At 42.2% G+C, this 24,490-nt stretch overlaps 1 protein-coding gene across 15 annotated transcripts in view; it reads left to right on the top strand.

Annotated features, from left to right (window-relative positions):
- Carmil1 (capping protein regulator and myosin 1 linker 1) overlaps positions 1-24,490 on the top strand; it is a 262,274-nt gene that overhangs the window by 137,644 nt on the left and 100,140 nt on the right. For all 15 annotated transcript variants that reach the window (XM_041632696.1, XM_041632697.1, XM_041632703.1 and 12 more), the window contains 3 exons: positions 9,266-9,341; positions 15,257-15,345; positions 17,185-17,279. In XM_041632696.1, coding sequence (XP_041488630.1) covers positions 9,266-9,341; positions 15,257-15,345; positions 17,185-17,279 — 260 coding nt within the window. The remainder of the gene's footprint in view (positions 1-9,265; positions 9,342-15,256; positions 15,346-17,184; positions 17,280-24,490) is intronic.

Genomic DNA, 24,490 nt, shown 5'->3' on the forward strand with positions numbered 1-24,490 from the left:
CTGGTTGGACACGCACCATTGATTTTAAACTTGGCCCACGAGAGCCCTTCAAGCTGAGTCATGCCAGTGCGTTGTCATATTTCTTGGTCATGAAGGTGACATTCTTGAGCAGGGAACTAGCAGGAATGAGTTCTAGAGCAGTGTGTGTGTGTGTGGCAAAGTTCTGTGGTCATGGGCACAGTCTTTTTTTCTACCCCAAGTCTAGTTCCTCATTTTTTTTCTCTCTTGTGGAGCAGGAGGTGGTGCCTAAGGGATGGGTCTGGATTTTGTCACCATCTCTAGAGTTCTCTGAATTTGTGAGTGTGTGCATGCATGTGTGTTTTATTCTGAAGTTAATGTTTTAGTGCTATGGCACATGGGTGTGACTATAAATAAACTCACACTGGGTACATTTATAATCCTTTGTTGTTAGGAATGAATATTCAGAAGATGAAAAAAATTCAAATTTATTATTTGGAAATATGTGTACATGCATGCCGAGGCATATACATGGAATCTGAACGATAATTTTGTGATGGTAGATCTTTCCTTTCATCTTGACATAGGTTTCAGAAATTGAATTCAAGTTGTCAGGCTTTTATGGCAACCACCTTTACCTGCTGAGCCATTTTCTGGCCCAATATAGAAGTTTATGGGTCTTTTTTTTTTTTTTCCCCAAGACAGGGTTTCTCTGTGTAACCCTGACTGTCCTGGAATTCTCTGTAGACCAGGCTTTACACAGATCCACCAGCCTCTGCCTCCTGAGTGCTGGGATTAAAGGTGCGCACCATCATAGCCTGGCCGCTCAGAAGATTGTTAAAGACTGCTCTTACCCGCTGAGGATATCTGAGAACTGTTTCTGCGGGATACTGTAAACTCAGAGTGGACAGGACTTACCTCTGTAAACTAGGACACCGGGAATGCCTGCCTCTGCCTGCCCACCCGCAAGACAGTCTTATGTACCTTAGGCTACGTGGTGTGCAGCTAAGTATGACCTCAGAGTTCTGATCCTGTGCCTACCTCCCCAGTGCTGGGTTATAGGCACGATCCACTATTCCCACTTTGTGTGATACTAAAGCAGGACCCTAGACCTTGTACACTAGACAAACACTCTGACAAACTTAGCTACAGCCCTAACTATTTTTTTAAACTGTTTTTCTTATTTTCATGTGTGTGTACATGGTGTATGCACACACCTGTGCATGTGGAGGCCCAAAGTTGATTTTGGCATCTTCCTCAACCTTTCTTTGCTTTATTCTTTGAGGCAGGGTCTCTCAATCAAATTCAGAGCTCACCCTTAAGACTGTTCTTACTATCCAGCTTCTTTTGGGGAATTCTGTCTCCAACTTAAGAGGCTGAAATTACAGGTGGGTCTCCGGATCCACCCAGTATTTAGGTGTGAGCTTGGAATGTGAGTCTGGTATTCCTTCATGTGCATAAGAACCTTAACCACTCAGCCTTTTCCCTAGGACCCCTTTAAGTTTTAAGGCTCTTCAAGTTTCATTCATAAAGTAGATATGGTAGGAGATAGTTTAAATCACTTCCAGGAAAGCTAGCCAATGACAGTGTCAGGAAAGCGGTACCATTGTGGCAGAGTTTCCCACTGCCTTTCTATGTGTAGCCACTCTGTGTATATACAGAGCTTATGGAGTAACAGGGCTAGGCGGTCTCTCATGCCACCTCTCTGAGCCTTTGTTTGGGCTTGCAGTTGTGTGCCATCATGCCAGGCAAGTCGTTTATTTTTAAGTTTAAAACAATGACAACAAAAAACTTATTCAAGAAGAGAGTGGTGGCCCTCTGATGTCAGGAATGCTGTCAAACTCCTATCCTCAAGCAATCTCCTGCCTCAGCCTATTGAGCAGGTTATCCATATAACTGAGCATTTTAGTTTATTGTTCAAAGTAACAAAAGTAAATTTTTATTTGTTGAGTAATCACTTCAGAAATACATCGTAGAGAGCTAAGGATGTAGTTCCGTTATTATTATGCTCAAAGCCCAGGCTTCAGTCCCCAGCACTGTATAAAGATAGGGCAAATAATCCCAGCTGAGGCAGGAGGGTTAGAAGTTAGGCCATTCTTGGCTTCATAGAAAGTTTGAGATCAGTTTGAATTATATAGGACCTTATCACAAAACAAAACAAAAAAGCAAAAGACGAACAACAACAAAAAAGCCCCAAACAGAATACATCTTGGTGGTGTTGACTGGAAAATGAGAAAACAAATGGTTGGCTAAATGTGCTCAAAGGGATTTAGTTCCTTTGATTTGAAAGTGTGCAGACACACCTGAATTCTCTGTAGAGGAGGCCGAAGGTTGAACGTGTAGGAAGCTGATTAATTGCTGCTGAATTGGAGGCAGTTGTTATGACAGTGAGCTTGTGAATCACACTGTCGGATCACACACTGTCTGGACTTGGTGGAAGAGCATATGCCCACTACTTTTCCCATGTCTCAGGAGCCTTTATCTGACTGTGCACTTTATACATAGCCAGGCATGGTGGCACACACCTATAATCCCAGCACGAAGGAGGTGGAGGCAGAAGGATCACTGTAGCTTAAGAGCCTCCGGGCTATACAAGACCTGTCTGAAAACTCAAAATTCCAAGCACGTGTCAAGTTATAAGTGCATGCAAACCCTTTTCTGAACAGGGCCCTAGTGACGCAGAAAGTATGTTAAGAATTAACCAAGGAGATGCTTCTGCATGACCAGAAGGGTACTAATTTCAGGGTGGGTGTGGTTGTGGGTGTGTGATACCTAGGGTATGTAAAGAACCCACCCAAGTGGTCAGTCAATCAATGAGTGAATAAAAGAGAAAGATATTTCTCAAAAGAAACACAAATAGCCTTATATATTTAAATAAGAGATCCATCATCAGGGAATTGCATATGACAACCACACTAAAATTCTGTCTTACTTGTTAATTTTCATATACCAAGGGGCTTGTGCTGTGTGTGTGTGTGTGTGTGTGTGTGTGTGTGAGAGAGAGAGAGAGAGAGAGAGAGAGAGAGAGAGAGAGAGAGAGAGAAACTATGAAATCATCCAGTAGAGTTTTGCCTGGGGTTTGCTTGCATGTGTATCTGTTAAGTTCTGACAAAGCCTTCCAGGATAAGCTCTAGGAAGTGAAGACCGTCACGAACTGCCTCGTATAGTTTCTGTTTAAATGGGACTTCCCAGTACTTTCTCCTTGCTGACTCCTTGATGCCACATGTTGAATGCAGGACTGAGTTCCCCATCGCTGCTCTCATTCTTTCCCTAGCTGTCATGTTGACTTGAGATTCAGGGTTCCATTCAGCCCTTAATTTTGACATAATCATTTCCTGAAGTATTGTCTAGGCATCTGTCTCTCCAGATTTGAGTCTCCCCATTCTCTGCATGTTCTTGCCAGGTGGAAAATTGTTAAATATGGAAGCTGTGGAGCCTTTTCAGTGTGTATTGCAGCAGTGGAAGCCATGGGACCTTTTCAGGGTGCACACGCAGCAATAAACCACGAGGGCTTTTCAGGGGGGCATGTGAAGCTATGGAAGCCACGGGGGCTTTACAGGGGGGCATGGGCAGCTATGGAAGCCACGGGGGCTTTTCAGGGGGGCATGGGCAGCAAAGGTCCATTCACTTTTGTTTCCATTTTGCGTTCTGATGTAGGCCATTGCACAGTTGATCCATTCTGCTGTTGGGCAGACGTTCTACTTAGCTTATTGTCTACTAATGCACAATGCTGTTAAGGCCATTCTTTAGTTGTTCCCATAGAGAAAAATGGGCAGATGTGTACCAGGATGCAAATAATTGTAAATTCAGCCATTATGTTCACTACTTAGATCAAGAAAGAGGCCTCTGCCTCTCTGGGGCTGTATGTATCCATTCCTAGTCACAGTTCCTCTTCCCTACCACTCTATTGAGTTGCAAGAATTTCCCCAATCTTTTGGTTTTTGTGATGGAAATGAGCTGTTCTAGTTTGGTTTTCTGTTACTGTTATCAAATATCATGGTCCAGAGTAACTTAGGAGGAGAGGGTCTACTTGACCAAAGTAGGATCTCAAGGCAGGAACCTCGAGGGAACACTGCTTACTCCTGGCCGGCTCATGCTCAGCTACCTTTCTTATGTAGCCCAGGGTCACCTGCCTAGGGCTGTTATTGCCCACAGTGGACTGGGTACACCTACTCAATTACAATCAAGAAAATATCCTACAGACATAGCCACAGGCCAGTCCAAGGGAGGCAATTCTTCAATTCAGGTTCCTTCTCTTCAATTCAGGCTCCTTCTTCCCGAGTGTTTTAAGTTGACAACCAAGATTAGCAACCACGTATGCATAATTTGATGGAGGAAATCGTGTGAATCAACTTGGGAAGAATTCTCTATTTCCTCCTGCTTCTTGTTCCTAACCTCAGAACAATCCTTGCCCCTGAGGTTTCTCCCATCCCTGCCATCTCTCTGATGCTCCCACCCTGCGCTTCCTTGGGTACATCCCCCGAGCCTTGCAGATAGTAGCTTTTTGAAAAATCTCTTTACTGACAAGCTGTTTTCCTCCAGTCAGGTTTCTTTATGCAGCTGTCAAACCTTAGTTCTTAGATAGCAAGTGTTGTGGCTCTGTGTTGCTCTGTGGTAAGCCTCCCAACTTAATAGCCCACAGCCAATACAGCTATAACTCACAGTGATGCCTTCTTTATTCACTCTTCTGGTGGCTGGTGTCTGCTAGCTGGTTGCTGTGAGGCCTAGATGTGGCCCGTTCCTGAAGTCTTGGCTTCCTCGTAAAGCACCCAAGCTCTGTGGGTGAGCGTGCAAGAGCCAGAGCCAGGCAGAAGCTGAACATGGTCTCTTCTAACCTAGCCTCCAATGCATGTGCCATCACTGAAGGACACCTGTGGTCTTTTAACATTCTGATGATGATAAATACAGGGATGATAAATAAGACCATTTAAGTTTTGGTGCAAATGTAAGTTTTCCCTTAGGTTGGGCAAAAACTCAGGAGTTAGATCAATAAATAGGTCACAGGACATGTACATAAAATCTCAAGACAGAGAGTCAAGCTATCTTCTGCACCAAGAATGCCATTTGTCTTTCCACGAGCCATCTTTGAACAGATCCAGTTCTGCTGTGTCTTGATCCACATTTGGTGCTGCCTGACATTTTGACATCAGGGGCACACCTGTGGGGATGGGCTCTTTGATTTTGGCTTGGAATTGCATTTCTCTTATGGCTGGTCCCTTGAGCCTTCTTATGTGTTTGTTTGATGCATGTAAATGTATAAACTTTGGTGAAATGTCTGTTTGGATCTTATCGATCTTATGCCCAGTTTTATAATTTGGATGTTTGAGTCTCTGTGTGTGTGGCGGGGGTGTGTCTGTGGTGTGGTATGCATGTAGACGTGTTGACAGATCAGTGGTGGTCTGTGTGTGTTGGGGGGTGGGTGGTATGTGGGTGTGTGGGTATGGTATGGTATACATGTGGACAAATCAGTGGTGGTCTGTGTGTGTTGGGGGTGGTATGTGGGTGTGTGGGTGTGGTATGGTATACATGTGGACAGATCAGTGGTGGTCTGTGTGTGTTGGGGGTGGTATGTGGGTGTGTGGGTGTGGTATGGTATACATTTGGACAGATCAGTGGTGGTCTGTGTGTGTTGGGGTGGTATGTGGGTGTGGTGTGGTATCTATGTGGCATGTGGACAGATCAGTGGTGGTCTGTGTGTGTTGGGGTGGTATGTGGGTGTGGTGTGGTATCTATGTGGCATGTGGACAGATCAGTGGTGGTCTGTGTGTGTTGGGGTGGTATGTGGGTGTGGTGTGGTATTTATGTGGCATGTGGACAGATCAGTGGTGGTCTGTGTGTGTTGGGGTGGTATGTGGGTGTGGTGTGGTATCTATGTGGCATGTGGACAGGTCAGTGGTAGATGTCTGGGTGTCTTTTTCAGTTGCTTCACCGTATTTCTCGAGACAGGGTTTGTCTCAGTGAGCCTGAAGTTTGTTGTTTTGTCTGAACTCCCTGGACAGTAGTCCCTGGAGACTTCCAGCACTGGGGTTACAGACGTGTACTACCTTGCCTGGCTTTTCTGTGGTTGCTGGGGTTTGAATTGGTCCATGTGACTTCTTTCCTTTAATATAGTTGCTTTCTTCTTCCTGGTTGCAGGCTAGGCTGTACCAGGCTGTCACTGTTACAGGGCAGGGATTGAATGCTATGTTCATTGTTACATTAAGCCCCCCCCCCCGATTCATGTGTGGTGGCTGGCACTTACTGAATATATGAATGAATTGAATTACAGATAGTCGCCCATGCCTGCACACATCTGTCTCTAATTATTTGAAGTATTCTGTTCTTTTCTTTCTGCCTAGTTGGCCCCTTCCTATCTTAGGAACCCTGTGAACTGTGCCCATCTGCTCCAGGTGGAATTACTTGGTTCCTGTGTTCAAAGGGCACTTGTAACATTCCTAGTATTTGGCATGGCCCCAGTTTTTGTTATTCATGGCATTGTGGGGAGGGCCAGGAGAACAAATCACTCACCTCTGAAACTTCAGCACACAGTAATCCTACCCAGTATTTAGTAAGCACTGGAGCAGTGTTTACTGTTTGTATTAAGATACTTGGCTGTCTCCTTCTAATGGTTTGTTTTGTATTGTTCAGTTTTGTTGAGCTTGGCCTATCAGTTGACATCAAATGATGCCAAGGCTGACCTTGAACTGCCTCCTACCTCTACTTCCCAAATGCTGGGATTACAGGTATGAGTCACCAAGCCTGGATTTTAATATTAACTTCAAAATAACCTTAACTTGAAGCAAGTTAAGGAAGAGACGAATAAGCAGAAAACCTGGCAGATGGAACCTGTGGATGTGCCTGCTCCTTTCTTTGCACTGTTTTTCTGAGCTGTGAGGATGCATCTCATCTTCTCACTCATGTCTGATGAGCTCACACATGGTGCTTCAAAATCCGGCAAAGGCTGTAGTTTCGTGGGCATAAACTCTTTGGAACCAGAGCCTGAATATAGCAGTGATGTCTGATTTATTTATTTATTTATTTATTTATTTATTTATCTATCTATCTTTCTATCTTCTATGTATTCATCTATGTATCTATTGATCATCTTTTTCTCTTTTTCTTTCTTTCTTCTATCTATGTATTTATTGATCATCTGTCTTTCTTCTATCTTCTCTATGTATCTATTGATCATCTATTTATCTATCACCTCTATCTATGTATATATGTATCCATCCATCCATCTATCTATCTATCTATCTTCATCATCATCATCATCATCTCTCTATTTTTGTATCTATTGGCTATCTATCTATCTATCTATCTATCTATCATCTATCTATCCATCCATCCATCCATCCATCCATATCTATTGTAGTCAAGTATTGGGAAATCAGCCTAGGTGTCTGTTTATAGAAGACTGGGTCAGAAAACATAGATCATTTCCACAGTATAATTTTACTCAGCCACAAAGAAGAATGAAATCATATCATATGCAGGGAAATGGATGGAATTGCATAGCTCACCATGTTAACTGAAATAAGTCAGATTCAGGAAGACAAGCATCATGTATTCTCCCTTCTCCCTAATGTGTTGAACCTGAGCTTAGCTGGTGGAGTTGGGGGAAAACAGCAGGGAAGTAGAAGTGGCTCTACCGGGGAACAGGAAGCTGGTCATGAGGAGGCTGGAGTGGATGTAAGAAGTAATAGGGAGACTAGGTAAATATGACTAAAATATATTATATGCATACACAAATATGTCACAGTGAACTCTACTGTTTTATATGGTTAATATGTCTCCTCCAAATGGGAAAAATCATTTTAATAAAGAAAAGAGTCTCGTTATCTTTTTGGTCCAGCCTTACTTCCTGTCTCTGCAAATCAATGCCTTTGTCTGTGAAACATGACAGTAATCTCCTGGCTTGTTTGCAGGTCGACCGAGGCCCTTTCTGTATAGCTCTCAGGTCAGCTGCATCTCTCAGCTTTTTCCACCTTCCACTCGTCTTTGCTGTTTCAGGCGACATTGCAGCGTCTGTGCCTTATCAAACTCAAAATTAAAATTGGAGCTTAAGTTTCAAAGATTTACAGCTTGGGTTGTAGAAGTCAGATGCCGAGGCAGTGAACGGAAGAGAGCTAAGTGCTAAGTGAAGAGACACACACCATGCTGGGGTGGGGTCAACAGGCAGGTCTACAGAAGAGGAGCTGTGTGGTGACGGCATCAAAGGACATGCGGACTTGCAAAACACTGCAGCGCAGTGAAGGGTATTCTGCTTAGGCAGTACCATGTGTGGTAGGCAAGGAATACGTAGGGGCCAATGACTGGGAAAATGGTGCAGAGACAGGGTTTCACATGCAGACCTTTTCCCCATAGCTTCTGAGCTCATATGGAGCACTGGAGATAATTACACCTGCTCTATTTCAAGGATGGGAACACTGCTGGGAAGTATAAGAACCACCAAATGGTTGCAGGATTCTTGCTGAGCACCAAGAATCCATTTGCTATCAGAGAGGATTAGGCATTATCTTTGCTTGGGGAACAACCTCTCAGAGACTGCGTGAGATTCTTGATACTTGTGAATCGATGAAGAATTCTAAGGAAACAAGCCCATTAGCGTGGTGTTAGATGTGATTTCTTTCTGAATGCTAGCATCAGCTTCTCTCTCCTGGAAAGCTGGAATTGGAGGTGCTGGGAATGATTTACTTTAATTTTGTGGAATTCTGCTTGTATTTTGCTGTATGATGATCTGTTGCAGAGAACTGAATTGTTTACTAGTAAAATTGTTTGGAGGATCAAGAAACATAGCTCAGTAGGTAAAAGTGCTTGCTGCATAAACCTGCTGATCCCAGCTCAGTTCTTAGAAGCCATGGTAAATGCAGATGTGGCAGCATTCATCTGTAATCTCAGCACTTCACAGTGAGATGGGAGACAGATTCCCAGAGACAGAAGAATTGCCTGGGAGCTCTCAGGCCTGAATAACACAACAGAGAGACAGAAAACTTCACCTCAACAAGGTAGAACTGAAGAGTCTACTCTTGAGTGTGGGATTCCTCTGATCTACGCACATAAATTTTGGCACATGTGCCCCCGTACACACACATATGTCAAATAAAAATGTAATGTCTTAGTTTTCTTTGTTTTGCTCTTTGAGACAGAGCCTCATAAGTCCTAGACTGCCTTGAATTAGCTATATACCAAGGCTGATCTTGAACTTCTGATATTCTGACTGCTTTCTTCCAGAAGTGATGAAATGACAGGCCTGCAGGCACCACCAGACCTCACTGGAGCTATGCTGCAGGACCATGCTCATGTTCTTTATTAATTTTGCTTCTAGAGACCTGATCCCCATCATTGCTGCCCTGGAATATAATCAGTGGTTCACCAAACTGTCCTCCAAGGATCTTAAGCTGGTAAGTCACCGAAAATGACAGCCACCATCGCCCAGCTCTGCTGAACTTCAAAAGCTCGCTCATTGTCAGAAGATTTTATTTTGGTACCGTGCTGGTGAGCTGCACACATTCTATTTCTTGAGGGGATCTCATTCCTAGGAATGATTAGCATAACACTGTGAAGGTTGTGATGTGAGAGCTTCAGAGAGATTCACCCTCCTCTTCTCAGTTGCCTCGGGCAATTTTAGAACAGAAAGGCATATTTAGTATTGCCTTCTGTACACACTCATTCAGTTGGCAAAAGCTATTAAAGTCTCATTTGCACAGCTGCAAACAGCTGGCTTTATATTTCAGCCTTCCAGTTCATCACCACCAAGTTTCCCACGATAGAGAGCAGTTTCAGGAAATATCAAGAGGTAGACATGGTCTGATTGGATTATAATATTTAATATTAATTCTATATATGTTCTTTTTTCTTTTTCTTTCTTATTTTTGGTTAGGTAGGGGATTTATGTATGGACACAATAAAACCAAAGTGAAATCTGTTGCTTTTCATATTAAATAGAACAGAAAAATATTTGGTCTGCTCTGTTAATAGAAACTGTTGGAAAGTAGACCAAGTCAAAGCTGCTATATGGAAAGATACTTGCCCATAAGTTACTTCTCAGATACTTCATTTAGGATGAGAAATAATTTAGATTTTTTTGTATAGAAGCAGGAATCTGGTGGTGAGATTTTTCTAATAAAGATGCTTGGTTGAGAAAGGACTTTGCAGAAATGGAGCCTGTGAACAGGTTACTCATGTGTATGAATTGCCTAGAATAGGTATGACTTAGGGCATCATGGGTTTGAAAATGGGCTGAACTCATTTGGGGGCCCTTAGGAGCCATGGCCGCATAGGTAAAGAGTATAGAGTCAGAAGCCTGCGTTTCTTACCATGACTCTCCCAACCAGACTGTGGGAGTGGAGATGAGTTATCTAGAACCTTCCTGGACCTCAATTCTTGTGTGATAGCTGCTGTCATGTTCATCCCTGTCTTGCATGGGTATTGTAGCTTCTTGCTAAAGTATCTGCCTGGTTCAGAATTTATTTCATAATTATAGAGTAAAATCACTGAACAAATGAATGAGAGAACCCAATCATAAAACTGATCTGCCCTCGCTGAGATGAGCTCACAGAGACCACAGTGAGCAGATTTTGTTTTGCTTTGTTTTGTTTTTTAATCAGGCCCTGACTATCTAGGAATTTCACAATTCACAATTTGACTCTTACATTATCATAATCATCATTACAGACTAGTAAAGAGGTTGAGAAAAAAACTGATGTGGAACTGGGTAGGTCGGGAACGAACCCAGCTAGGTAGCCATTTGTTTACATGATTGTGCTGGGGTTAGGGCACCAGGAATAGAATAGGGAAGCCCTCCATGAATGAGCAAGTATCAATGATGGACATGGGAATGGGAGCCTCAGGTTTCCTGGGGTGGGACCATCTCTAGGACTGAGCTAGCAGAGGTTACATGTTGACAGAGGTTTCTGCCCTGCCCAATACTGCAGTCATTCAGCCCCAAAGAAACACACAGAGGTCTACATTAATTATAAACTGGTTGGGTTATTAGCTCAGGCTTCTTATTAACTCTTACGTCTTAAATTAGCCCATTCTTGTCTTTGTTAGCCACTTGACTTGGTACCTTTTACCAGTGAGGCATTCTTATCTTGCTTCTCCTGTGTCTGGCTTCCTCTGAGTTGACTGCAGATTGACCATTTCCTCTTTCCAGAATTCTCCTGTTCTTGTCACCCCTCCTATACTTCCTGCCTGGCTACTGACCAATCAACATTTTATTAAACTAATACACTGACAAATCTTTACAGGGCACAAGACCATTGTCCCATAGCAGTTACAGGTGGGAAAGGGTAGACCTTGGAGAAAAGAGAAGTGATCTTTGAACCAGAACAGATTCTTGCCAAGACACATTTTATCAATTCATTTAAATGATCATACAAGCATAAGATATTCAAAATGGATCCTTGAGAAGGTTTGAAAAAGGCTTTAGCTAGGCAATTTTTGAAACTTTCCCAACTCCCCAGTACAGAAAGGTATTCAGTGAATTGATATTAGTATTTCATCATTGTTCCTTCCTGATATCATTTTCTTGTAACTGATTGAGTGTTAAGAATATAAGCAGTTTGCAAAAAGTGCAGCTATTGGGGCTGGAGAGATGGCTCAGTGGTTAAGAGCATTGCCTGCTCTTCCAAAGGTCCTGAGTTCAATTCCCGGCAACCACATGGTGGCTCACAACCATCTGTAATGAGGTCTGGTGCCCTCTTCTGGCCTGCAGACATACACACAGACAGAATATTGTATACATAATAAATAAATAAATAAATATTTAAAAAAAAAGTGCAGCTATTGATTAATGCAATGTAGTGTCAATTAGATGTACATTCCTGAGGTCTTTTATCTGTTGTAGCTTTGTCTTTTTCTTTTCATTACATCAGGTATATTGCCCTGTAAATTGTGGTAGTGGTACCAGGAATAAAAAATTAAGGAATTTTTAACTTTTCAAAAAAAAAAAAAAGAATATAAGCAATATATGAGATTTCATCCTGGGAAAACAAAGAATAGAAGAGCTTAAATGCTTCTTTAGATATCTTAGGATAGCAGGAATAAAGTGATAGCTTTTGAGGACTACTCTTTTTGTCCCTTTATAAACTGAATACATCTGCATTTATGTACATGGTGCTAGGCATCAAAGCCAGGGTTTGGCCATGCTTGGCAAGCACATCTCCACTGAATGGAATCCCCCACCTTTACATGTGCTTGTGTTTAAACATTTGACATTGTGAAATTAAATGTGACCTTTGTGAATAGTACACTACAAAGCTTCCAAAAAAAAAAAATAGATGAAACATCGTGCAAGGGAGGGTGGAAAGAGCGTAAGAGCCGGAGGATGAGAGTGCTGTGGGATGCTGTCTTCTGCACGTGACGTGGCTGATGTCCTTAGGACCTCACTGCAGCTGTGGTCACCTGCACAAGACCTGTGTAAGATCAAACCCAGGTCAGTCCTGTGTCCCAGCAGGCAGCACTGAGTGGACACAGTGGGTACCAAAAAGAAAGCAAAAGAAAAGAGTTTGCTATCACCCAAAGCTAAAGGAAAGGCCACATTCTCTTGATAGTATGTGACAACTTTCAAAGGTAGCTCACTTAAAGGAATAGCCAACAGTGGAAGCATGTTGAGGGGTTTGTAGCATGTAGTTCATGATGAAAATAAGTTCCCTGAAGTTACACCAACGCTCACAATTTGTAAGATGATTCTCCTAGCCCAATTAAAGCCACCTTTCTCAAAGTGCCACAAGAAGAAAGTGGTTGACATGCTCTGTGTGGATCTTATGAAGACTATTAGCAGCTGTAATCCTAGTCTGAACCATGTGTATGATATTATATTTCATATAGTCCAGGCCTGCTGTTTTTTCTCCCTCATGCTAGGACTGTAGGCGTGCGCTATAGTGTCTATCTTTGAAAGGACATTTTTAAGACTTCCAAGTACACAGTATGCAGTGATGACCATCTTTCTGTGTAGTATTGTAGACTATATAAAATAGCTTTAGAGCTGGTGTCTGCTTGGCTTTCTGGGTTTGTAACTCCGGGAGCTGCATCAATGACATGGCTGTACCAAGCAGTGTATTTGGTTCATTGTTTCTGTTCTAGGCTTCCATGTATATTTTGCTTATTTACTTATTTTGCTAATTCTCTTGTTACTATTTAGGGATTTCGGTTTGTATGTGTGATTGACTTTTGTCTTACTGTCAATTCACTGGGATGTATCAAAGCCCAGGAACATCTGATTTAGGCTTTCTGGACTGAATGAAAAGTAGCACATAAGAGAGATGAGAGCTGCATAGTGGGACAGCGTTTACAGCATCCTTCTCCATCCTCTGGCTCTTGTGTTCTTTCCACACCCTCCTCCACTATTTTTCAACTTTTTCTTTTATGAAGCTTTGTAGTATTTATTTATAAAGGCCACATCTCATTTCAAAATGTCAAATGTTTAAAAAAAGCTACAAATAAGCCTAAAGAGCTATGATATTCCTAGTTTTACAAATGAATTGTTCTGATCCTTTACTGTGAATGTGGTAGACAAGATAATTTTATGATTATTATATTCTAGCTCATGTCCAGGTATGTGTATGCATTTCTTTAAAAATGTTACCATTGTACATTCTTGGATACAGAAAAGACTGATTTTCATGTAGTTGGCACAAATAAAAGTTAGCACCATTAATGAATAACTTGTTAGAACTCTGCTCTACTGACCCCTTAAAGAAGAGTTGGCTGCACCTGCATACACTCCCTTAAATATATTCTCATTACAGTGTTTACACTCAGTATGGACACTTAATCTTCAAAGCTTCCTTTGGGTAAATTCCTTTTCTAGATGCTCTGCTAGCTAGCCAGGACTCTGCATGATTGCTTAAACTGCTCTTAAAACTTAGAATAATTCCTGCTAAAACATGATCCAGATGCTCACTTTAAGCCATGACAACACCTAGCTCAATCAATCTCCTTACATATTCATCACGAAACAAAGAGCTGCACACATAGGGCCAAGACACAGGAGATCACTGCTGGCGGCCTAATGGGAATTGCCTTGGCTTGGGTAGAGTTGATTTTTGCTTTTGCTGTCAGTTCACTTGAATGTATCAAAGCCCAGGAACGATGTGAGGCAAGCTTTCTGGACTGAATTGAACAATCAGCATGTAAGGGAGATGAGAGTTAGACAGTAAGACGCTGGGTATTTCCAGGATAGCCTTTTGTGAAGATTACCCAGCTGAAGTGCTCTGGGATATTTTATTTCAGACTGTATTTCAGTTATTGGATATGCCAGCTAGACATGTGCTGCTAGATAAATCAGAGAACTCAGATACACTGAGGAGATGGATCTGTTTGTTTTATAAAGTGCATTGCTGTATGTTATGGTACACAGGCAGGTCATCTCTTTTATTTCTATCATAAACAATTTAAGTAAGCCCTTGATTATAATGCAGGTTTTTGTTGTTGTTGTTGTTATTGTTTTGTTCTTTTGAGACTGTGTTTCTTTGTGTAGCCTTGGATGTCCACTAGCTCTTGTAGACCATGCTGGCCTTGAACACACAGAGATTCCTCTGCTTCTGCCTCCCAATTGCTGGGATTAAAGGCATGCACCACTACTGCCCAGTGGTTATAATGCAATTGTATAAAATCATTTATCAACACCTAAGCTACAGTAAGTTTTAAAGTAAGCCAGTATAAAAATATGAACACTTAGAAATCCAAATATGAAAAGCATGTGGCATAGTTCTTCAATATTCAGTTCCCCTGTGTAATAATTACGTAACTACATGCCTTAAAAACAAAAATGAAAACCTATGAACGACCTGGAGAGCTGCCTCAGCAGTTAAGAGCTCATACTGCTCTTCCAGAGGACTTGAGTTCTTCTCCTAGCACCTCTATCAGGTGACTCATAACCAGCTGTAATGCCAGCTCTAGAGGGTCCTGTATCTCTGACCTCCGTGAGTACCTGGACTCAAACGCACATACCCAGACACAGATACTCACATAAATACACATGTCCTCACACACATAATTTAAAATAACTTTTAAAATATTACTAGCATGCAGATATTTATTTAGTGTGGGGCTTGGCACTAGGTCAGGCCGCAGAATTCTGTCCCTTCCCTGAGGAGTAGTACACTTGGAGACTCTGTATTTTGTGCTGTGCTGTTCTCATGGTTGTCACGGTGGTGCATGACGGGGATGCTGTCTGATTAGTTCTTGAGTGAATGTGTATGGATGAGTGTTTCGTTTGCTTATATTTCTATAGATTCGTATATTTACAGCACTCAAGTGAAATGGTTTTCATCAGATGTTCAGAACAGTCAAGAAGTGTTTTCTGTTATAGTCCACAGATGTCTGTGAACAGATTTTGAGGGTGGTGAGTAGGTCCAATCGACTGGAAGAATTGGTGTTGGAAAATGCTGGACTCAGAACGTGAGTATTTTCCTGAATATGTGAACACATGACTTTATGTCATTTGCCTTTTGATCAGTACATGATCTTTTAAAAAACATTCAAATGTACACAAATAATGTTTCCTTCTGGAAAAAAAACAAAATAAACAAAATATCCATATTAATCTTCTTATTGTAACAAAATAGTCAACAGAGCAACTCGAGGGAAGAAGGCTCAGCATAGACACAGATGCAGTGTGTCATGGATCCTGGAGTGGAGGGCAGGTGCCACACATGTGGCTGTTATATGCTTCAGGGGTCAGCAAGCAGAACAAAGGCCAGGCTATTATCTATATCACCAAATCTATGGCCCTGCATTGGCTAGCAAAGCCCCCAACTGCTCAATGTTCCTCAACCTCCCTAACAGCTGGGGGTAGGGGCACATGTTAAGATACATGAGCCGATGGGGTAAATTTCACAGTCAAATCACAACACACACCAGTCAATCAGTCCATGATACCGTCATTATCATGAAAGCTAAGCATCTGATAGCATGCTCTGCTTCAGTGCTGTGGGACGTTCTGAGGGCCCATAGTGTGGTGGTTAAGAGTATGTGCCTTAGTGAAGTGCCTGAAGCTTCAAGCATGGAATTTAGAAGTCTACATCTCAGCGTCTTTTCCTTTGAAATGGAGATAGTAACTGAGGTTGTGAGAGCAGGCAGATGATGAGTGTGTTGTCCTTACAAAACACGTGTCTCACTGAAGATGCCCGACCAGCTTTTCCTACTGTAGTAGTGATAATACCGGATTCCCTGCGATTTTCTTACAGTAATCAGTTTTAGTCATTTCTCCCGCTCTTTCACCCCCGAGTTTTATTCTGAAGAGCACGAGGTAGAATCTGTTAGAACAAAGGCTTTATTGTTATTAATGAGCAAGGCAGGTATTTTTGTCACCCCAGCACTTAGTGTGCTATTTCAGGTTAAAACATAGCTAAAACAGTGATTTTTCTTTTTGTATAAAATCGGGTGCTAGTAATGACGGCCTTTAACTCAGTAATTAAAGCAATCAGTTTTGCATCTGTGCATGTTACAAGAAATAAGAAGTAAGATAGAGTGAAGAGCCTACTAGAATTTTCAAGAAAACAGGTTTGCTGTGGAATTTTTAAAAAACAGGAAGGGGTCAGTGATACTGTTAGCTGCATTCAGCAGTGTATATCGAACTGGAAGTGATACCAAACCTCCGGCAGCTGGTGGATGGAGTGGGGGGTGAGGAGATTAGGGGTGGGGTGGGATAGGGGGGTCTTTTGGTACAGTAGTTGAGAATCCAGTTCTTCATTCAGAGAAGGAACCTGAGGTAGCTGGTCACATTGTCTGTACTTGGGATGCAAACAGCCCACAGGAAGTGTGGTCCGGCTTCAAAACCACAAGGCTGGTTCCTGGTGATCCACTTCCTCCAGTGAGGGTCCACCTCTTAAGAATTCCACAACCTTCTTAAGTAGGACCATTACATGGGGACAAAAATGATCCTTTGCCGGGGGGGGGGGGGTGTTGGGGCGTTCATAGGTAACCCAAAGGGCAATCATGCTTTTTCTCTGCTCTTTTGTGTGAGGTTTTGTCAAATCAAAACGAATTGAATATTATTTGTGTGTCTGTTCTCCCTGTGTCCCACCCACAGAGTGGCATTTGAACCTAGCGCTTTCCTCATGTAGGCAAGTGTTCTGTCCCTAGCTCTATCTGTCCCTGAGCTGTCCTTGTTGCCCTATATGGAAAACTGTAAGGGAGAGTTTCTTTCTTTCAGTTTTATTCCATTTTAAACCTGAAATGTCTTATTTGAGCAGTCTGCATTTTGTTCCTTACTCCTGCCACTTTGTCTCCTTGCAGAGATTTTGCACAGAAATTGGCCAGTGCTCTAGCACATAATCCTAACTCAGGCCTTCACATGATCAACCTCGCCGGGAACCCGCTGGAGGACCGAGGTACGGAACCATACGTATTCTCACGGATGCCAGAGGTGCAGGACACTGGCATCCTACTTTACCAGGCTGGGGAGTAGTACCAACTTCAGGTTAGTTACCTGGAGTCCTTGCCACACCAAGCCAAAGGCTTCCACACAAACCTGGAGGCCTCTCCACACTGGCCTTCACTCATACACTGAGAGTCTTCCTGGCATGCAACTGGAACTCTCCACATTCACCCAGAGTCCTTCCCACACCTAAGGAATTCTCCCGACACCTAGGTGGAGTCCCGTCAATGCTCACCCTCGGTCCTCCTCACTACTGGTCAGCATTTGAGTAACTTCCCTTGGGGCTGCAGGGCTCAGGGTCCCTGCGCGCCCTTGCTCAATCCTGGTGGAGACCACTCCCAGATCCAACGGGCTGCTTGTTTGTGTCTTCCCTCTCACAGGGCAGTTTGTCGTGTTAGGGACCAGCTAGAACCGGCCTCAGAAACTTTCGCTTCCTTCACATACCTGTCTGATAGAGTGACCCACTCAACACATACCCTTTGGGGCCTTTATTAGTTTTTTGAGACAAGACTTTTGCTGTGTAGTGTAGTCTGATCTCAAATTTGTACTTTCCTGTCTCTGCCTCAGAAGTTCTGAGAGTACAGGAGTGTGTATCAATACAAACCCTTATCTCCTGATTTAATAGTCACGTGGTGAGGATGGGCAGTGGTGGCACACGCCTTTAATCCTAGCACTCGGGAGGCAAAGGCAGGCGGATGTCTGTGAGTTCGAGGCCAGCATGGTCTACAAGAGCTAGTTCTGGGACAGCCAGGGCTATACAGAAAAACCCTGTCTCCAAAAACTTAAAAAAAAATTAAGTGGTGACCCCCTCTTACAGTCATGGGTCTGTCTTGCTCTATAGGAAGCATTTAAGAGGGGGCCAGAATCTTGATGACCAATTTAAATTTGTACCTATCACATATCTTTTAATTCTTCATAAGGTTTGAACATATAATTACTGTGAGGTTGAAGGATCAGATTTGGGAGGAGAAAGGTTCATCAAACATGTTTGCATCTGGGGCTGGGGTATGGCAGAATGCTTACCCGGCGTGCGTGAAGCACTGGGATCCGTCCCACCACTGTAAAACACAAAGGGAAATCCAAGGAAAGCGTTCCGTTCCTGAGCAGCGAAGGCAGTGCCTGCCTTTGCCACAGGAAGGGCAGCTGGGGCTGACTTCTCCACCTTGGTCTGCAAACACTGACGGATGGGGTTGGGAAGGAATCGCTCCGTCTCCGGAGGGAACATTTTGTTTTCCTTTGCTGTTGGAAATGTTTTCCAGCCTTGTTGAATAGGGCCTTTCATCTTCCAGTGTTAGGTATTCGATGAAGATTAATTATTCAGCTGAGCTGAGGGCGCCGAGGCAGCTCTGCCTTTACTACGCTGCTGTGTGTGGCCAGCGATCCCCTGGTAGTGTTCACACGGAACCTCGGGGTAAAGTCCGTCATCTGAAGTCGGGAGTCTGAAGGAAGGTGGAGGCCGAATCCAAAACTGAGTCACACGGCCAGCCACCTAAGCACGAGGCCAGGCTGAAATTAAGCACACAGGCTGGAGTGCAGGCTTCTCCGGGGCGTCGTCATGTCTGTAGGAGAAGCAGCTCTTCTCTCTACCAGCTCTGGAACAGTGGTGAATGTGGCCGAGTGGAAATTACACACAGCACCTCCAAGTCTGATTATTTTACTTAAACATGATTTAGATTCCCACTTAATGCTGTTTATTTTACAATCGTTTACCCAACGTGCCTATTCCGACCGTCATTTGTGGCTCTGATTTGAAATAGCTCTTGGGATTGTTGTTTACATCTTTGGTGGCTTCTTATTATCTGTCTTTTGATGTGTATCAGGTTTCTGAAGTTGCCTCTGCCACCTCCCCTCCTCCCAACTTGTGACAGAGCTGTGTCACCTAGCACTAGGAAACAGGTAGAGTCTCTCCGACTCTACTTGATTTGATGACAGACATGACCTAGTGAAGATGCAGTATAGATATTCTTGCTCATGCCTTAAGGGCGAGGAAACTGCTGTGTCTCTGTGTGTCTCTGAGGATGGAAGAGACCCTGTGTGCAGACTCCCTCCTGTGATTTCCTGCCTCACCATTGGTCAGTGGATCAATTGGACTGTGTGCATGGCGGGTTTTGGATCTGGTTATACAGGTTCCCTTCAGACGTAGAATTAAGCAGTTCTGTGCTGTTTGAACAAGTTAGTTTGTTCCATTATGTGTCAAAGGATTTTCTGAAATCTCTCTAACGCTTCAAATATCGTTTCTCTGTGGCAGATATAATACAATGCTTTCCTTGATTAATTGTTTTATCCACATTTAATATCCTTATTGTTAAATAGATTAAAGCAATACAATATTTTTTAGAGGTCATGGGTTTGAATTTCAGAACACATAAAAGGTAGATAGGTTGAGTCTATTTCCTCTCCACTCACCAATATCCGTTAATTTGCAAATTTTTTCTTCTCAATCTGTTTTCTTTTTCCTCTTCTTCCCTTCCTCCCTCAGAAGCTGTATTTTCTTTCTTTTTGTCTTTCTACAGGGCCCTATAATCCCGTACCCTGTGGTTGCCCAGTGGCCCTATTTGCCTGTTGCCCTGTTTTTCCTGTAGCCCTGTAACCTTGTTTCCCTGTGACCCTGTATCCCGGGTAGCCCTGTAAGCACTGTAGCCCTTTTGACCTTTAGCCCAGTTGCCTGGTGGCCCTGTAACCCTTGTAGTTCTTTAGTCTGTTTCCTGTAGGCCTGCTGCCCTATATCCTTATAGCCCAGGCTTTCCTTGGACTCACTACATGGTCCGGTCTGCTATCAAACTCATGACTATCTTCCCGCTTTGGTCATTTGAGTGCTTGGCCTTCAGGTATGAGCCATCACACCTGGCTTTCATTTATTTGGAAAAATAGAAACAGTTTATTGTATTTTGCTTATTAACTCTTGTTAGTTTTTCTCCACTTTCCAACAGGAATTGGCCGAAATCTTACTTTTTTTTTTTTAATTTTATTTTATGAGTGTGGGTGTTTTGCCTCCATGTGTGTCTCTGCACCACGTGCATCTCTGGTGCCTATGGAGGCCAGAAGAGGGCATCTGATCCCTTGGAACTGGAGGTGTAGACAGCTCTGTGCTAGGGACTGACACTTGTCCTCTGGAAAAGCAGCTATTGCTCTTTACCATTGTAAAGCATCTCTTCAGCTTGAAATCTAAAAGGTTTAGTTTGATTTGATATTTTTAGTGTCCCTATCTTCATGTATTTGTGTTTTGTTTGTTTTGCTTTTTGAGGTAAGGTCTCCAAACCAAACTGCTCTGAAATCTCGTCCATCAGCCTGTTTCAGCTCTGCAAGTGGTGGGAGCCACAGTGGTCCCTGCATGCTTCCTAATAGATATGAAATAGGACTTACATTTATTTCCCTGGATCACGTTGCTAGAGCCTTGCAGACAGAATTTTGTTAGCTCATTAACATAATGCTTTAGATTAGCCAGGGCCTATTGATCCCATTTCTCAACTGTGTGAATCTCAGTGACACCAGGGTGGCCCAATGTTGAAACTGTATACGGTGTTTTAAGCTTTTAAGTGCACATGTGACTAATGGGGTTAAATTTACAATGTCAAACTTAATTTTCCTGTGTATGGCAGTTAATAATGATGGATAGCAAATTAGCATATGAAACATCTTATAATTACTTTCTCATTAGATAAAAATGCTTTGAAGTAGAGGAAGCTAGAACAGTTGTATTTTGAGGAGGAAATACATCTTTATTGTACATACTTAAAAAAAATCTTTAGGAAGGTCTAGTAATAAAATCTCCAATGGAGGCTGAAAGCCATAAACTTGGTTGTAATTCACAGCTCTGGAAGTTCATCATGTCCCCTGACCTTTCTGTAATGACCTTGTTCATTTGTGATCACTTTCTTCTCTCACACTGTTAGGAAACCAGCTTCAGCAAGCATAGGGCATCTCCCTTTCTTTCTTCTCGCCTGGCAACACCTGCATTTTCCTACCTGCTGAGGCTCTATTTTGGAACTGTGCCAAAGGCTTCTGTGTGGCGCTTGTGGCGCTCTCCAGACCACCAGTGCCGCACTCTTCTCTTCCTCAGGGTGTACATCACACTTGTGTGTGTGTCTACATGAATGTATGTATGTATCTTCTTTTTCTCCTTCTGTTCTCTTCCCTCCATTCTCTCCCCTTCCTTCCTCTCCTCTGACCTCTCATCCCTTTATTTTGTTGAAGAAACTGTCTTAATGGGTGTCATATTCTACCAAGGGAGGCAGGAACAACTTTAGCAAGGGCTATAATTAGTATTTGTTTGTTTTTTATTCTGAAGTTTTTAAGCCATCCAGAATAATAATTCATTATAATCTCTTCATCCTCTATGATAAAAAAAATAGTATCTTTTAAAGTCAACTGTGATGGCAAATGTCTATGATCACAATACTCTACTGGTGGGGCCCGGAGGATCAAGAGTTCAATTCTCCTTACTGTTAGACCCATTTAAAAATAATTCAGACTACACAGCATGAATTTGCATGTATTTGAAACTTAGGAGTTTGTTATTTATCACTTCTGCTGCTTTGGGTTGCTCTCTTGTAGTTCCGAAGATAATGTTGCTTTGTTATTTATTCTTTTTGGGGTAGCTTCTTTTTTAAAATGCGTTTATAGGTAATGAGTAAACAGACATGTGGGTATGTCTGGTTGTGTAAAGCACACACTTCATTTATACCTAAAACATATGGTCCATTTCCACCTTTGAGTGTGGGCATTCACAAATTAAGATGGTGTCAAATGTGTTCCTGACACATATACACATTTGTTATTAAATGTTTCAAAACTGTGTCTCCTGAAAGAAGAAAGTAAAAATAAGTGAAATCAACCCAAACACAACAAAATTTAGGTTTAATGCTAATGTTTAGCAGAGAGAATTTTTTTCTGATAGTTATTACTTTTACAGTGATTGTAGGGTAAAAGGGCTGGCCAAAGAAACACACCCTGACCCTGAAACCAGAGCCAAAGAAACACAGTCTGCTCATGACTTAACTTATGTCACGACTGATGCATGTGGGCTCAAAGTGCACTTGGGAGAAAAAATTTCTGTCTGTATATGTGTGTGCCTATGTGTAGAAATACATGTGTTTTGACTTCTGTCTGTATATGTGTGTGCCTATGTGTAGAAATACATGTGTTTTTACTTCTGTCTGTATATGTGTGTGCCTATGTGTAGAAATACATGTGTTTTTACTTCTGTCTGTATATGTGTGTGCCTATGTGTAGAAATACATGTGTTTTGACTTCTGTCTGTATATATGTGTGCCTGTGTGTAGAAATACATGTGTTTTGACTTCTGTCTGTATATGTGTGTGCCTATGTGTAGAAATACATGTGTTTTAATTTCTGTCACTCAGTTAATAGCTGTCAGTATGCTGGTCAGAACATAACAGACTAGAATAATTATAGTCTCTTCATTGGCGAAATGTCATTCTTATCTCCTTGGAAAGTCCAAATTATTTTATTATAAATGCAGTATTTCTTTGTGTTTGTTATTTTGCTGTATATTTTTCATGTTTTTCATTTTTGACATTAAACACATGTCTAGGTGTGTCTCTTAGCATATGATATTTTTATTCAGATAAGTCACTTTCGACTTTCAATTGAATTAATTTATTTTGCATCTCAACTTCAGCCTCCTTTCCCTCCTCTCCTCCTACTCACTTCCCTATCCTCATCTCCATTTTTGACTTTTGAATATTTGAAACATTTATATTCCTATGCAATCTTTGAATTAATTTTAAAAATTAAATATGATTATATCGCCTCCCTCCTTCCCTGCCCTCCTGTCAATCTTTCTTATGCCTCTCCTATGTCCTTCCTTCCCCAGTTGATTTTGCATTTTTATTATTGGTACACACACACACACACACACACACACACACACACATATGTAAATAAGGCCTGCTGATTCCTTTAGTGTAACTTGTGTGTATATGATGTCAGGGTTGGCCACTTTGTATTGACTAACTAATTAAGGGACTCATTCCTTGAAGAGGCTAGCTCTCCCCCTTTTAGCAGTCATTAGCTGTCTGTAGTTTTTTGTCTAATGGTGGGATCCCATGAGATATCCCCTTCTCATTAAGATAGCTATTGATATTACCATTGTTCAGGTGTGAGTGAACCATCTTGTCGAGGTATTATGAGTGTAGTGTCCCTGTCATTTCTAGAGACACATAGCACACATTCTGCTCTTCTGGCTCTTACAATCTTTTTGCTCCCTGCTGTGTAATGTTCCTTGAGCCTTAGGTGCAGAAGCTGTGTGCACATTATGACCTGTTGTGGTTTTCTGTAATGGTGTGCATTTGTTGTGAAGAGAAACTTTGATGGGGTGGGAGCTACACTTACCTGTTTCTATAACGATAGATTGAGAGTGCAGCTAGGAATTCTGCTGATCTATTAAGGTGACAGGACAGGTTCTCCTTAAAGCTTCATAATCTCACTAGTCTCAGGTAGTTGGTTAGGTTTCTAGTACCAGGCCTAATTTTCCTCCTGCTGAGTGGACCATAAGTTCAATTAGTCAGTTATTGGGAGCTGCCAAGATGAGTGCCACCATTGTACTTATAAGGATATCTTGCCATGCTGGGCATTGTTATAGTTCATTGATGTTCCAGTTTGATAAGACCATTGATTGCTTCCCTGCCTTGGCAAGTTAAAGGTTTTCAGGTTAGCTCTAGTTTGAATCTTCTACTTACACTGAAGAATGTAGTAGTGTCTTTGGCAGTAGGTACTTATCTTCAACTCTAGAGGTAACCAAAGACAACAGTAATAGCCTAGCACTTGGACTATCCTGACCAATAACTCAAATAGTAACTAACATGTCTGGTACTGGGGTTTTTCTTAGATAGCCTACAATTCATGTGGGGAGCATGGTTCACCCATGGCCTCAGGCTGCTTGAAGGACTTTAGAAAGGGCTTATCTCTTTCTTATTTTATTTACAAGAGCACCGATTTCCTTGCAGTTCCTGAGTGAGTGAGCTAGTATTTCCAGTTCCGCCCCTCCTCCTGACACTTACTGTGAACTGTTGGAAGACACTGAATTTTAAATACGAGAATTTCTTTGTGAGATATCCTGAGCCTCAAAACCCAGCTTTATGGAGTTTAAAACATTGCTCTGTTTGAAGTTGTTAGGCTTAAGCTAATTGAGTACAGGAATTC

Source organism: Microtus oregoni, unplaced genomic scaffold (genome assembly GCF_018167655.1).
Source record: "Microtus oregoni isolate MIOR12 unplaced genomic scaffold, Mior012 000042F_ref0000377, whole genome shotgun sequence".
NCBI classification, from domain to species: Eukaryota; Metazoa; Chordata; class Mammalia; order Rodentia; family Cricetidae; genus Microtus; species Microtus oregoni.